The sequence below is a fragment of the Medicago sativa genome, chromosome 7 (genome assembly GCF_051527215.1).
Source record: "Medicago sativa cultivar Bolivia chromosome 7, Bolivia_mono, whole genome shotgun sequence".
NCBI lineage: Eukaryota > Viridiplantae > Streptophyta > Magnoliopsida > Fabales > Fabaceae > Medicago > Medicago sativa.
Genome location: NC_140755.1, coordinates 6834929 through 6851230, shown reverse-complemented (window position 1 = coordinate 6851230; position 16302 = coordinate 6834929). Strand labels below are relative to the sequence as shown.

The window sequence follows — 16302 nt, the reverse complement described above, 5'->3', positions numbered from 1 at the left end:
ATGTTTCTTAACTCCATGCTTTATCATATAATCAACATTTTCTCATAGCCATCAGGTCTTTGGCTTTTGGGAAGTCTTTTTCAGTTAAGCTTTGCCTTTCTGATGAATATTGGTAGTTTTGCTTGTTATACTGCAGGAGTGCACGCTTGGCTCAACAACTTTATCTTTTTCCACCGAAAGCTGTTTCTGTGCTTTCCCATGTGCAGACTCTTCTCTCTACATTATCATCAAGACAGGTTTTTTCCTGCATATTTTCTGTTATTGGTAATAATTTGTTATTTACTCATTTCAACTAACTCTTTCTTGATGCAGCCAACTCTACGTCTTCTTGCCACGTCTACTCTAAGACATCTAATTGAGAAGATCCGGTTGGTTTCTAACCATGACAAGATTTTCAATATAGATATATTAGTGTATATATTATTTTTGTGCTAAAAGCTGGTTTTAAATTTTACAGGCTTCCGTTATTATTGAGCAGATTGAAGAAAACTTGTTCTTTATGTTGGATGAGGAATCTGATTCAGAGTATGTGAATAAGAAAAATAAAAAAGAAAAAGAAAAAAGCTTTCATACATATTTTTAGGTTATTGGCAATACATATTTTTTGTATCTTTATTCTCTTTTAATAAATAAGCATTTATAATAGAGACCCAAAGATGTCATAAGGAATACAGATTGATATATGCCATTCTCCTAGAGAAGTCAGCAAAGAAAATACAAGTTAAAAACTATAACAGTTTGATCTCTAACATGCACGACCCCTTGGAAAATCTCATGTTAAATGTTGATTAAAATAAAAAATTAAACTCGCTCATAACAAACGGAGGCATTTGTTTCAACGTATGTGATTGTATTCCTTCGAATGACATTCCCAGAAATGCTATGGTTACTAATGTTATTCCAGTTAGGAATGAGCTAAGTATTTGGTTAGCATTATACTATGTATTTAGAAATATTTTTCAAAATTTTATGGTGTAGAGAGAAGACCTCTATATGCTGTAGTACGAATAGTAGTTCAGATAAAGGAGAGTCAAATCAAAAGAGGTAGAGGAAGACCTAAAAAAATTATGAGAGAAATTATTTGGAAAAATTTAAATGTTAATGAGTTGAACCCAAATATGGTTTGGGATAGAACATTATGGTGTAATTTGATCCATGTAGCCGACCCCACTTAGTGAGATTAGGCTTGGTTGTTGTTGTTTCAAAATTTTAACTATGGTCGACCACAGTTATCATTTATATTTTATTAAAAAAAATTACATATTTGCCAACAATAGTAATTGCCATGATTCTTTCACGATTATGAAGCTTATTTCATACTTCTTTCATTTGTGCAAATTGTTAACTTAGTATGCACTGCAATTATGCGATTACTCTTTGCATCATGTCCTTCTTGTACATCACATTGGATATCAGTATGTCGCAAAGTGGTAAGCTTTCTATTTTAAAATGCATATTTTTCTACATTGGTCACTATGTCTAAAAGTTATACAACTACAAGACATGAAAATGAATACTTTTGAAGGAAGCAGTATTAGATCCATATGGTAGAAGTGAATGTTTCCTTTTTCCCGTTCCCCTTCATAATGCTTTCCATAACATTTCACCAAATCTTGACAAATGGTTTAATATGGGGGATTATCGCAGGTCCTTGCAACAACAACTGGTTTAATAACAATGCAGAAAATGAGTTTGCAGATGGTGATTCAAAGTTGAACCTTAATGATGAAGAAAATATGGTTTCTGGCTCCAATAGCACACAAAATTACAAGTTTCAAGCTTCCACCGGTGCAGCTAATAGAGAGGAGTACCTCAGGTATAGGAATAGGCTTTTTGCTGTAGATTATGTATTTCTTAACTATGTAATTTAACTTTCGCTATAAATACATAGAACCTACAATTCCTACATGTTTATAAAAAATGATAGTAGTCGCGAAACTGGCTCTTGAAAGTAAATATGTTGAAGATTGTGAAGCAAATAAATCCATCTGTGTTATTGCTCTGAGATATTGCATACATTGTTTCCAAACTGTATTCAGTGATTCAAATATGCAGGTAAATTAATATATAAGAAATTTCTCACCATTGCTGTTACAGATGTTTAGGAACTTTGTCCATATTCTAATTAACTACTGTTGCTTACTTCTGTTATGCTACTACATGTAGGGTGTGATACGAGCTTCTGTGACAAATGATAAGAATCAAACAGAACAGAGAATTCTTTATTCTCTGAAGTCGTGATTCAATTTTTTAATCCTAAAAGATGATCGTCATTACTGACTTGCTCTTATTATGATTACCTAGATGACCCAGCATCCAAAATCAATGGTTCTGACATTAGTTTTAGTTGGCTACAAGTGTGTAAGGGAGGCTTCAACCGAGGTTTACTTTTTGAGGGTGGTTGTTGCTTTGACTAAGTATGGCTTTGAGGAATTCCATTGCAGGAGGTTAAGAGTTTAAACCAAGCGAAACTAATACATGCAAAGCTTGCATTTTCTCTTGAACAAATTATATAGTAGTTGCGAAACTGGTTCTTGAAAGTAAATATGTTGAAGATTAAGATATTGCATTCGCTGTTTCCAAAGTGTATTCAGTGATTCAAATATGTCGGTAAATTAATATATAATAAATATCTCAGCATTGCTGTTACAAATGTTTAGGAACTTTGTCCATATTCTGATTAACTACTGTTGCTTACTTCTGTTATGCCACTACATGTAGTGTGTGATACAAGCTTCTTTGACAAATGATACGAATCAAACAGAACATAAAGCACCAGTTTTGGATATTAAAATGCCAAAGCCAGCGGTAGGAAATGAAGAGAAACATCCCACACCTTCAGCTGCTGTGATGCAATCAGATGAGAATAATGAGGAAGAAGATGAATTCAGTGAAGATGATTGAGATGCTTTTCAGTCTTTTCCTGTTTCGAAAAATGAAGGTGGATATGAATTAAAAAAAGAGAATTCTGACAAAGTCAAAGATCTCCATGAGGATGTTTACATGACCATCCCTCAAGGTGTTTCTACTTCATAGCCAAACCAATTTTGCAAGCTATCCAACTCTTTGAATGGTCTTAAGCAGGCTAGTAGGAAATTGCTATGAGAAACTCACCAATCATCACTAATGGATATAAACAAGAAACTTTTGATGCTTCCTTCGTTTATTAAGCAAGCTTCTGACAGTTTCACCATCCTTCTTGTTTATGTTGATGACATAATTCTTGCTGGAAATTCTCTCACTGAGATTACTTTCATCAAGTATGTGTTGAATCAAGCATTCAAAGTCAAAGAACTTGGTACCCTCAAATACTTTTTGGGACTTCAAGTTGCTCATTCCCACAGTGGCATTTCTTTATGTCAAAGAAAATATTGTTTGGATTTGCTGCATGATTCAGGTATCCTTGGTTCCAAACCTGTTACTACACCTTCTGATCCCTCCATCAAATTACACAATGATAATTCACCTCTCTTTACTGATGTTTCTGCATATAGAAGGTTAATAGGAAGATTGATTTATCTGAACACAACTAGACCTGACATTACTTTCATTACTCAACAACTCAGTCAATTTTTGAGCAAACCTACACAAACTCACTAAAATGCTCCTCTAAGGGTTCTTAAGTATCTTAAGGGTTCCCTAGGTCGTGGTGTTTTCTTTCCTAGAGATTCAGGTTTACATATTCAAGGTTACATTGATGCTGAGTGGGCAGGATGTAAGGATACTAGACGTTCCATTTCAGGACATTGCTTCTTTCTTGGTCAATCCCTTATTCCTTGGAGAACCAAAAAGCAATCTACTGTATCCAGATCTTCTGATGTTGAGTGTAGAGCCATGGCATCTGCTACATGTGAACTTCAATGGCTGCTCTATTTACTTAGGGATCGTCATGTTCAGTGTGTTCAACTTCCTGTGTTGTACTGTGACAATCAAAGTGTTATGCACATTGCAGCTAATCCAGTGTTTCGTGAGAGGACTAAACACCTTGAAATTGACTGTCATATTGTGAGGGAAAAGTTACAAGATGGTCTCTTCAAGCTTCTACCAGTCACCACTTACGATCAACTTGCATATTTTTTTTTACAAAATCCCTATTTCCACAACCTTTTAATCTTTTGCTATCCAAGTTGGGGTTGTTGGATATATACCAACCTCCAACTTGTGGGGAGGTATTGCACAATGATAATTCAAGTAAAGCAAAGCATGAAGATAAGAAATCTTGTATAAATACATTCCTTATAATAGTTCAATTAGTATATTGTATAAATACATTGATGTAACCTCTCTTCAATTTAATGAATCATTTCACATTTTCACACTTTCTTAATAACAGCCACCATTGTCGGTGCTGGAGCAGTAGTAGTTTGATAATGAACAACAGGAACATGACCGGCTTCTACACCATTCAAACCTAAGTTTCCAACAATTTAGTTAAGACCGAATCTATAAATTACACATAATCGTATTCTGAACAAACAATTCTATTCGTTTTGCTGAACCCAAACACTTTCAACGAGCAAAGGTGAAAATCACATTAGTTAGATTAGAGGAGTAAAAAAATTTGGTTGAAGCATTTTATCAAACAGAAAGCAAGCATTCTGCCATAAATTTTGGTTGAAGCATTTGATCAAACAAACAACAAGCATTCTACTATAAGGCATAACAACAACAAAATCAAATAAAAAATTAAAAACACAGTACAAAAAAAAAACTTCATCTCCAAAACAGAGTGTTTTGGAATCATTGATAGAGATATGCAAAATAAATTCATGAAACCCAGAAAAAACGCATGCATTCAAACTATAAATTGAAAACGAACGCAAAAAAGATAGAGATATGCACGAAGCCTTGCTAGTGACTAGAGAGAAAACGAAAGACCTGAGAGTTTGAAAATCTATTTGCGGAGCTGCAATTGCAATTGTGAATGGTGAAACGATTTGATTTGAGGAGTTGTTGAAACTTTCGTGATTACCGATTGAGGTTTTCACAAACAGAATTTTGTAGAACTTGAATCAATTTGAGGTTGACGATTGTCGATTGAAAATGATCAATTTGTTGATGTATGGAGAGAAGAACCCTAACTTCATTTGTGATTTGGAAAGTGTGATGAGGGAGAAAAGTGATCTTTTGTGAAACATTTTGTGTGAGGAGTGAGAAAAGAATAAAAAAAATATTAACATTGTCTCAAAAAACTCCGAGTATTGTAAACAACGTTACCGACTTACTACCATGGTGGTACACTTTTTTAAAAATGTTTCAAAAATTGTTAAATAGTAACACTTTGTTTCTCTGTTACTTGTCTATGTTACTAAATATCATATATGTAGTAGTGTTCATACAGTTAATCCAAGGGCAGCAGTGAAACAATTCTGAAAATTGAGCAAGTATATACCGGAAATTGGTTATATTGATCGATTGATGTTATTGGACTATCAAAAACCAGATTTTCTATAAAATTATTGATCTTGGTTTTACGGCTAAAAGAATTTCTTCCAAGCCTCATCTTGGTGGTTTATACATCCGCGGGCTGTCTCAAGAAAGAAGCAACGACTTTCAAGTTATTTATCATCTACAGCAGACACTATTGGAATTCCCATGCGAGAAAAGCTTGAGAGCACTACTGGCATCTCGTCGCCTATCTTAAAGTCCGTTTTTCCATCTCCCTGAAATACAAAACAAGAATAGGTCAATGTGGGAATTGGATGGCTCATGTTACATACAATTTAATGGTGGTGCAAAATAAATGTATCTATTTAAAAAGTTAAAGGAATTCTTTATGCTACAATCAAATTGATTATTTATAGCAAAGATGGAAATCATGAAAGCGAAACACTAAATTGTGTGGAAGCAACTTTTTGTGTGTGAATGATCAGCTAAGATAATGTTGAAAAAAATGTAAATTAACGAGAGAATATGAATATTTCCCGGTCTCTCCAACAAAAAGTAGAAAAAATTGATAGACCCTGATATCAAAATATAAATTAATAGTTTATTACAATAGAATCAAGTAATTCGAGAGTCTTGGTTCTTTACCCTTCAAGAATCTGAGAGCTTTGATCTCTCCCTATAAATCATTTACCTAAATAATCTAATGCCCTTCTTTTCCTCTACATCTATATTTATAATACTAATGATAGTTACATAGAAGTTCTACGGATAGCTCTATTGCACCGTAAATGTAACGGTTACTATTAAATGCAAAGGTTTTATTTATGTTTACCCCTCTAATACAAGGGTATATATATATATTTATTTCTTGTAAAAAAAAAAAAAAGATTCCAACCCAACAATTTGAAGATTCTTTGGTTTTTGTCATTCATGAACTTTGATCGTACAAAATTGAAGATATGACAGAGGTAAACCGAAATTCACTCAAATCACATGAGGTGAAAATATCCTAAATTTTAAAATTTGATGTCATGAAGGTCCAAAACCAAAGAATTAAACTTTTGATTACAAGGTTTAAATCTAAACAATTTTTCTATAGGGGATAAACTAGAAACCGCTAATATTACAAGGAAGTAAACATATATTAACCCTAAATATAATTTACTAATATTATATAATTTCTGCCCTTACGAGTCATATTACTAACAAAAAAATCATAAGAAAAAATGTCAATGTTTGCAAAAGAGGTAAGAGACAAGGAAAACCATACATATCAAAAAAAAAAAATGCCACTTATGAAACATAAAGATGACTCTACCTCAAAATGGTACATTCCTCGAACTCCTCCACACAAATCTAATACTAACCCATGTGCACAAATTTGATGAACTTTGGCATTAACTTTTGTTCCAAGTCTCAAATCTTTGGCAATAACTTTGGCATTATCTTTTTTTTTGAACAAGGCTCTTGGAAGTTTTTTAAATATAATGTCAGCAGATTTGTGATCTCCTAATGCCGAAAGTGCGCAATGCATCCTACACCCACAAAGTAAAATCATAATGAGAAGGAAAATATTATAAGAAAGGGGGAAAATAGTATAAAGGTTAGAAGCCCACAAATAGTAGCTTAATGGATCGTAATCATCTCCACCATTTCCAGCAAATTCTCTCCAAACCAAATGAGCATTATTCAAATCTCCTAATTTGACACAACACCAAAGGAGACTATGAAGACACAGTGTTGGAGGAACAAGGCCAAGCTCTTTTTTTATTAGATCCAGCAAGTCCAATCCAAATTGCAAATGTGTGGACCCATATAACAAAATTGGATAATACACCTATAGATACATGAGAGCAATATGTCATGCTTTATACACGCAGAATATTAAACCAAAATTTAATTCTTATAATTGTGAATCCTTATTCAAGTTATAAGGAAACAAAAACTTACTTCATCAAAAATCTTTTCCTCATCATAGTCCTTATCATGTTTGAAATAATCCATGAGTTGTTTAAACATTTCAATGGTAGAACTGCGAAATATACAATGAACATACACAAATGACAGAATAAAATCATAATTTAATTTTTGGGAAAAATAATCATACCTTAAATTTTTGTTCTGAACTGAGAACCGGATAACTATCTTGCAACCTTGGACCCAATCTTCACCACTCAACTCCGTGAGTAGGAGAAGCGACCTCTCCAACTCACCATGTAAGTTACAAAACACATCCTTAGAGTGTACAATGATCGATGAGTTTTAAGGCTGAAAGTGGAAGGTATACAAATTGATAATAATCTAAAACTTTACCATGAGACATAAAATAGCTTTAGGGTTTAAAGTTTGTCCAGCTTTCTTGATTTCCTCCAACAAAACAAGTGCCTCGGACAATTTCCCATGTGATGCAAGAGATGAGACAAGCATGCTTTTAATTTCAATTAACCACTTCACTGATATGCGTGGATCTAGAACAACCTGAAATGTTAAGGACAACATGCTATGTCCTTTACAAGGTCACTCCGAAAGAGAAACGGTACAAAGACAACATATATATTTACACATACCTGTTTTGCTTTCTCAAATTCACCGTAAGCTGCATATGCATGAATAAGGGCTACAAAAACTTCTTTTGAGAAGTCGATTCCAGATTGTTTCATCTCTTCATAATACTACAAGTAAATATTCTAATTAGCAACTCGATAATATATTGAAAGAAAGCTTTTTACTACAATGATATCTTTTGAAAGCATACATTATAAAAATAAAATATATAGGAAATACTTACATCTTTAATCACTGCACCAAAATGTAACGAAAGGCAACAAATCTTTTTCTTGTACTCGAAATAGTACTCGCGATGGCGACTTAGGATGGAATAGATTTGATCAACCTTGATTTTCAATATAGCAAAAGGATTAGAAAATGAACAACTGGATATTTGTAAAACAAGACAAATAAGAAAGAATGCTTCACTCAAATGTTAACCCATATTTACTTCATTATTTATGTCATTTCCCGAAATTACAGAAATGGGAAAAAGGAATCATACATTTCATAAGGTAAGTGTAAAATTTTAAGGGGAGCCATGGAGCAACGGTAAAGTGGTTGTCACGAAACTGAAAGGTCACAAGTTCAAGTCTTAAAAACAACCTCTTGTGTATAAAAAAACAACGTAAGGCTGCGTACAATACACCAAAGGGCAGGACCCCTTCTTGGTCCCTACATATGCAAGAGCTTTAGTGTACCGGGAGTTTTTTTTTTTTATATATAATTGTAAAAGTGTGTTGGGGAAGAATAACTTGAACCGGTTTACATGTCATAATTAAATCTTAGCATTTATCTTTTGGAGTTTTCTTTTGTATGTCGTAGCTCATGGAAAACCCTCCCTTGAAAGCAAAAAAACTAACCAAGCATTTAAATACTGTATCGAGCATCATATATATTGCTTCTAGTTGAATAGTTTAATGACAATCTTACATGACATATTGTGCGAAGAAATACAACAACAACGACAACAACAACCAACCTTATCTCACTAAGTGGGGTCGGCTACAAGGATCAAATTACGTCATAGTGTTCTATTTGGATCCAACTTATTAACCTCTAGATCTTTCTTAACAAGGAAGCTGCTTTACGTAAGATATATAGTACCTGAAAATCTTGATTCGTTTCTGAGCAAGTCTCTAATAGAGATTGCATTACATGACTGGAGGGCATAAAGAATGCTTCACACATTTTATCAACAACATCAATAGCTACATCCACCTGCATAAGTTAAAAAGAAAAATGTAATGTAGAAAACAGAAAACAGAAAGAATAGAGAATTTGATATGAAGGGAGCAAACGTCTTGTTATCGTTTTCCTTCTCATGTATGACATTATGACAATTATTTATTTGATAACCATAATATGAGAATGAATAAAGGAGAAAATTATACCTGGTTCTTACCACAGCAATACAAAATTATCTTTTCATACGTATAGAATGAAATTCCCCACCGACCATGCAAATTCTCAATCTCTTTTATGAAATGCTCAACCTTGAAATTACCAACAAACGATATAAAAAATTGCTAAGAAAAAAAAATTGTAATATACAACTATTGTAAGAAAAAATTATGCCTTAAGTACTGCTTTTTTGCTGGCAGTCAAAATGGGCAAAATCAACGATAAAATATTTTAAATGCATACACCGCAAAACTTGTTTTATGATGGGATATGCTCAATTTTGTTTTTTAATTTTGTAAAGTTGATTGAAAGTTGTAGAGAAGCATAACTGCCTTGCAGTATTATCTTATAAGTCCTTCACCTCTAAATTTGGAATGCTAACTGCATAACTAGCAATGAAGTTTGAAATGTCATCAGAATCTTCCCAATCATCATGATCTGTCATTAATATGAATACAAGGAACAAACTTATAAAAGGCAGTACTTTGAAAACTGAAATTTTAAAGGTAAGCAATCAAGAAACAGATACAAAACACAGTAACATAATAATGGTACCTTCATAATAATCCAATAGTAACTTTTCTGCCTCAGATTTCATGTGTAGCCTTCCTAATGATTCGAATATACTTGATAAAGATTTTAAAGAACCAATCTCTCCAATGTTAGTATTTTTCAACACATCCGAAATCTGTTCCTTGCGATCACTTTCACAGAGAGCCAAAAAGTAGTTTTCTGCAACAGGATTGAATACAACTAAGTTTTCATTAGAATTTTGTTAACATCAGCATCTGGGATAAAAACAGATTAATCTACCTCGCAATTCAACTGTGCTTTTCCTATCGTCAATTATAATATATTCACAAGCATCGCGGATCATCTCCTCGTCATTTATCCTTATCCACATCAACATGTCATAATAACCCAATCGTGAACTTGAGTTGTGATTATGATCTTTAATCAATTTAGAGAATATTTTAAATTCGTCAACAGCTCCCATGTCAATTATATGCTTAAGAAGTAGACCGTATGTTTCTTCTTCTAGTTGAAACCTAAAAACAACTGGCATTGACTCTAAAAGATGACGAATCAAATTCAATTGTTTTAGCAAAATGCATTTATCTCCGGTCGACCTAGCCTTCTCTATCAACAGTTTCACTAATCTACTAAACCCCGTCAACCCTATTGACGGACCATGCAAGTGAATCATACGAACAAGAGTGGTTAGCCCTAAGTTTTCTAAAAGAAATTGAAAACGTTGTTGCTCATCAACGGTATCCTCTCTAGAAATCCAAGATTGTTTCCTCTCAACTGTTAGATCCTCTTGCCTCATTGAAGCGTCGTCATGAAGCTTCTCAACCGGACGAGCATCATGGAGTTTGCGGGACAAGAGAATAGGGTTCCATGAAAACGATGTTTTGCTATTGTTGTGCATATCAGAACTGAAGTGATAGCTAATAACACGTAGTTTTTGAAGGGAAAAGGCGCGCATCATCTTTGAGCTGCACTGCAAGGAGTGAAGCAAGGTAGTCGCGATCATGATGGAGTTCTTGCGTGTTCTGATTTGGAAATGTCTAAATGAGTGCAATCGCCGTCAAAAACTTTAGGGTTCAACTTAGAGTTAGTGCAGGTCTTGATATTTGGTAATTTACTAACAAAAAATCAACGAGGGTTACTAAAAAAATGAATAAAAAGAGGGTTACTAAGGCTCTGTTTGTTTCATACTAGTGTAACGCCCCGTGCCAAGCACGGGTTACATTTTATTTAAAATTCTTTAACGGGATTTACCCATAAATAAGTTTTTTTAAATATTATATGATTTTTTTAGTTTGATTTTATTTCAGGATTTTGACATTATGTAGTACTTTATTTTCATATTTAAAATTGAAACAATAGATCAGTGTTTATTGGGACCAAAAAAGTTAAATTTTACAAAGATACAACTATTTTTGTGAGTGATAAAATAGTGGACAAAAGTACAACTATGCTTAAAATATAAAAACACTATAAATAATTAATATATTCTTAAAAATATATCTAATTAATAAGAGGTATGATTACCTCTGTTTTAATCTTTTTTTTTGTTACAAAAAGTTTAGGTGGGTTCGGCTCCGGTCACCACCAGGGTCAGGGCACGCCTCCGGGCCCAAAGGGCACTTATAGAGGTACTTACAGATCACCCACCAACACTGCCCTCACATCGGCAGAGGGAATCGAACACACAACCTTCTGCAAGGAAGTGGCCCGTTCCTTACCAACTGAGCCAACGTGTATTGGTACCTCTGTTTTAATCTACCACTATGAATAAAATTATTACTTTTTTTTATCTAATCACAATACTCTCTCGGATTTCAATTATAAAAAAATCTCTAACTTCAAAAATTTACTTATATGCAATTAGTTTTCTCAATTAGATAAAAATATATAAAATTATGAAAAGTACCATCTATTGGAACTTGTTTCATGAGGATAAAAAAATACTTAAAATAAAACTTACATGAATTAAAATGTATATTAGGATAAATAACATCAAATAGAGTCAAAGTAAGTTATAATTGTTTTAATTTAAGATGAAAAATATATAATTATTTATTTTTTATATCTAAGATTGGATAGAGTCCCTACAAAAATATTGGAGAGAGTATTTTTCATGGAAGCAAATTATCTACGGTGTGAAAAAATTGAGAAAACAATTTTCTTTAATCTCCTCCCTTCATTTTTTTAATTAGAGATCAAGGGAAAAAAATTAAAACATTCTAACTAATTTCATTATACTTTAGTGTAAATTATGATTTCGAATTCATTGTTTCTCATTTTTCCAAGCAAACACTTACTCCTTCTTAAAGTTCCTAACCGAAACCCACAAACTAAAACCTCCACCAAACATGGGGAAGAAAGAGGTAGGAGATCTATGTCAACCCACTCAATTACATGCAAGTTCTTCAACTCCTCAATGATGATCGTAGGAGTAAGGTTAAAAAAACTCTTCTAGTATGCTAATGCAGGATAGATCAGGCAACTAAAAATAAAGGTAATTTTCTTTTACCATTTATTAGAAAATGTATTTACTAAAAGGATTGTGAAAAAAAATCTCCTCCATCAAAATAAGCATACATTTTCCTTAGTTCTTTTTTGTCTCTATAATTTAACAGTTGAATTTGATCTTAGTTGATTGAAAATAATTTTGTAACATCACTTTTCAATCTATAAAGAAACAAATAAAATGGTTCAAGTAAATGAATAGATATGTATTTTTTAATAATATTAAATAATCAAGTCGATAGCTGTAAATACTTACCTAGGAACAACTTAACGCTTGCTAAAAAAATTGTCAGTCGCCTTTTTAAATTCACCGGAAGATAGAAAAAGAGTACATTCAAACTGATATCTCTTCAAAATTAAATACCATAATGTATTATATATTAAAATTAAAAAAATAAAAACAAATCAAGTTCACCCATTCGAATTCAATTCAATGTTCTTGTAATGTATCTTTGTTCTTGTAATGTATCTTTGTATTCTCCTTCAATATCCATCACAGTTGGTTTAATTTCTTTCATTCATCAAGGCTCACATAAGTAAAATTTACTTTATTGAATCCTTATTATTTTTAGTGTGGAGGGAGTGTGGAAGCTAGGAAAGTCAATTAGGTTAAGTGAGATAAGGTGTGTTTTGGTCGATATAGTTGTTGCTTGGGGGTTTGTATAGTGCAGAATTTTCACTTATCTTTGTTAAGTGAATGATTTTGGAGGCTAATATGGATCAATAACTTTGCATCTTAAAGTTTTAGCTTCTTAAAATAGGTTGGAGGGAGTTCATGTGAAGAGTAGAGACATTTAGGCGTATGTATGGTAAAAATAGGGGCGGAGATGGGGATTAGAAACTGGTTTGATGACAACTTGATGATAGTGGAGGGTAATGAGAAAAATACACATTTTTGCCATGATTCGTGGTTGTAGAGCGGTCCTTTGTGTAATATATTTAGAAGAATTATTGAGTTATCTCAAAATAACTCTATGTCGTTTAAGGAGATACGTAGGTTGGAGTTGGATGGGGTGGAGACAATGTCATAAAAATTTTCTTAGAAGGAGATGCATGGGATATATTGTTGTCCTTTGTTGGACATTTTTTTTAAGGCTAGTGTCTTTGATAATTTTCTTTAAAGTTGATCATTGTGAAATGTACATTGACAAAGGGGTATATCATCTGATGATGCAGGTGGAGCATGATGAACATATGGCTCTAAAAAATCTCATTAAGAACAAATTAGACCCTCTAAATGTCTCTCTCTTTCCGTGGAGGCTCTTCAATAACTGAATTCTAACAAATGATAACTTAGCTTGATGGAGTATTTTAAATATGAACTCATTTTTATGTTCTGACGGATGTGAAAAAGAGAAAAATGATCTTTTATATTTTTACTGTGAATTCTTTGGTAGCATATGACATATTATTCTAAAATGGTTGGATAATTGTTGTGTTCTTCCCATTAATTATTGCGAGGGTACTCTTTTCATTTCAGTGGTTCTCAATTGTTCAAAAAAAAAAAAGTTTGTTTTAGTTTTCAGTTGATTTTGTTGACTGACATTTGGATTATTTGGAAAGACAAAGATTCTTACATTTTTGTCACAAGAACCAGTTTATGGTGTTGTTAGATAAATTTACAATTCTCGTTTAGTGGTGGCAAAATGCTAAGAAATCAGGTACGTATTTTGAGTTGAAATGTTGGTGGAATAATCCTTCTACTCTTGTTTTGGCCATTCTACCTCATGATTTGGTTCTTTTGTATATGTGTATCTTGAACTTTGTATTTTTCTTTCTTGGAAACATCTTGTGCTTGAAGGGTTTTTAATATAATTGATTCGACGTCTTCATACAAACAAAATTCACCCCAATCAAGACACCAATTGCATCAATATATAATATATTAAATGTTAAGTAACTTAAAACTAAAATTTTCATGTTGTTAGAAAGGGATGGGGGTTCAAAATTAGTTTGATGATAAAAATATGATTCAATTTTATATATATATATATATATATATATATATATATATATATATATATATATAAACAAACAATCACGTTGCTAGTTATAAATTGTGACCTTGAAACAATTTAACTTTTGCAAACATAATGGCAACTACAACATTTTGAGATTCACCGGAAGATAGAAAAGAGTTCAACTCTTTAACATACTCTCTAAAAAGAGTACATTTAAAGCGATACCTGTTTAAAATTGTCAAAGATTATACAAATATTGTTTAAATACCATAATATTGTTTAAAGTGATAGTCACTTACCAACGATGTAGTTGTTGTTGTAAGAATCATTGAAAATCTTAGATGCAGGTGTAAACTAAGACATGTATGTAGGGACCAAAACATATTTAGATATTTTGACTTTTATGCTGATTGTGAAATTCAGTTTGTATTCGTTGCGTGGTGGTCTATACAAACCACTATTGCAAGCAACATCAAATGAGGAAATTGTGAGCACCACTCCCTCTTGGAGCTACTCCTTGAACTTGTAGATCAATTTCTTCGTACAACGCACTAATTCGGTCACCCTACATAACAAAGATTAAAACATTACACTTTAAACAAAAAAATAAAAAAAAACTAAAATGATATGAAAGAAAAAAAATAAACTCTCACGTCCACGGTTGTTTTCTTGGCGAAACATCAGTGATGAAGTCGTGTTTCGTAGACATTTTTCTTTGCAATAGAAAAAATTACAAAAATAACTTAGAATATAGATACCAGAGAAACAGAGAACAGAAAAATAAGAACTATATTTTGTGATTGTTTTGTACTCGTACCCAAAAGCGCTACTATTTATATAGAAAAATAGTACCATAACGGTTAATATCTATTAATTATTAATTTGACCGTTTTAAAATTAATATTATCAACATCTTTAATATTATAAAATGTTCATTAAACGATTAGATTATATTTCATGTAACCTACAAAAAATTAACTTCATAACATTTGAAATTTAATAATATCTTATTAATATTAAGTAATATAATTTTGTAATGAATAAAAATTAATTATATAACCTTAAAAACTAATTACTACAATTAAATTTTTAATTAGTTAGTTACTGTCATAGTGTAACAGACCAAAATTCAAAATATAATTTATTCAAGTTATTTATTATAATTTTGTAACCTATCAAATTTTTAATGTACCGTATAAACATTAATCGAATACTAATTATATTAATAATTATTTGATTGTAACGTACCAATTTTTTAATGTAACATATAAATTTTAATCGAAACAATAATTATATTAATAATTATTTGATTGTAACGCACCAATTTTTAAATGTAACGTATACATTTTAATCGAAACAATAATTATATTAATAATTATTTGATTGTAACGTACCAATTTTTAAATGTAACATATAAATTTTAATCGAAATAATAATTATATTAATAATTATTTGATTGTAACCAACTATGTATTTTATGTACAGTTTAATGTTAAATAAAAAACGGTTTTTAATAATAATTATAATTATTAAGCTTGTATTAAAAATTAGGAGAATTTTTTGGAACAATTGCCAAGTAGGATTATGATGATGTGGACATCTTTAGAGGAGAGGATTTTGAAATAGGCTATTTCTAAAAACTCTAAATTGTTAGTATAAAGATTTTTGTTTCAAAAAATATACATATCTTTTTTAAAAAAAATCACTTTTTTTATTTTAGTGTTTGTCTTTGATTTTTAGAAAAATAATTTTTATCAAAAAAATCTATTTTGACCTTAAAATGAAAGGCTATTAGGGTTAACTTTTCTAAAAGGTGGGGTTTAGCATGGGAATGAAGATTTGTTTCCTACCATAGGAAAGGTTTTTTGGATCGTTAGATTAAAGAGGAGTATTGATTTTAGCATGGTCTTTTCACACTATATTTTTTTTTTTCATTCTCTTTAACGTTGACCTTCTACGTTCA

The 16302-nt window shown here is 31.8% G+C and overlaps 1 protein-coding gene and 2 long non-coding RNA genes across 3 annotated transcripts; all 3 read right to left on the bottom strand.

The window, feature by feature from the left end:
- Window positions 1-2564: 2564 nt before the first annotated feature.
- Window positions 2565-5659, bottom strand: LOC146903874 (uncharacterized). Its single transcript, XR_015019482.1, has 2 exons — window positions 4879-5659; window positions 2565-4411 (listed from the first exon to the last, which is right to left on the bottom strand). It is a non-coding gene; the product is annotated as an uncharacterized LOC146903874 (long non-coding RNA).
- Window positions 5660-6088: 429 nt separating this feature from the next.
- On the bottom strand, window positions 6089-10831 carry LOC146903873 (pentatricopeptide repeat-containing protein At4g21880, mitochondrial-like). Its single transcript, XM_085725648.1, is given in 14 exon segments — window positions 6089-6113; window positions 6756-6923; window positions 7005-7254; window positions 7335-7420; window positions 7496-7623; window positions 7702-7866; window positions 7956-8060; window positions 8177-8281; window positions 9043-9156; window positions 9330-9431; window positions 9701-9759; window positions 9895-10071; window positions 10153-10494; window positions 10594-10831. Coding segments are annotated over 14 exon segments (2064 nt in total).
- A 3573-nt stretch (window positions 10832-14404) lies between these two features.
- Window positions 14405-15247, bottom strand: LOC146903872 (uncharacterized). Its single transcript, XR_015020354.1, has 2 exons — window positions 14993-15247; window positions 14405-14904 (listed from the first exon to the last, which is right to left on the bottom strand). It is a non-coding gene; the product is annotated as an uncharacterized LOC146903872 (long non-coding RNA).
- Window positions 15248-16302: the final 1055 nt, after the last annotated feature.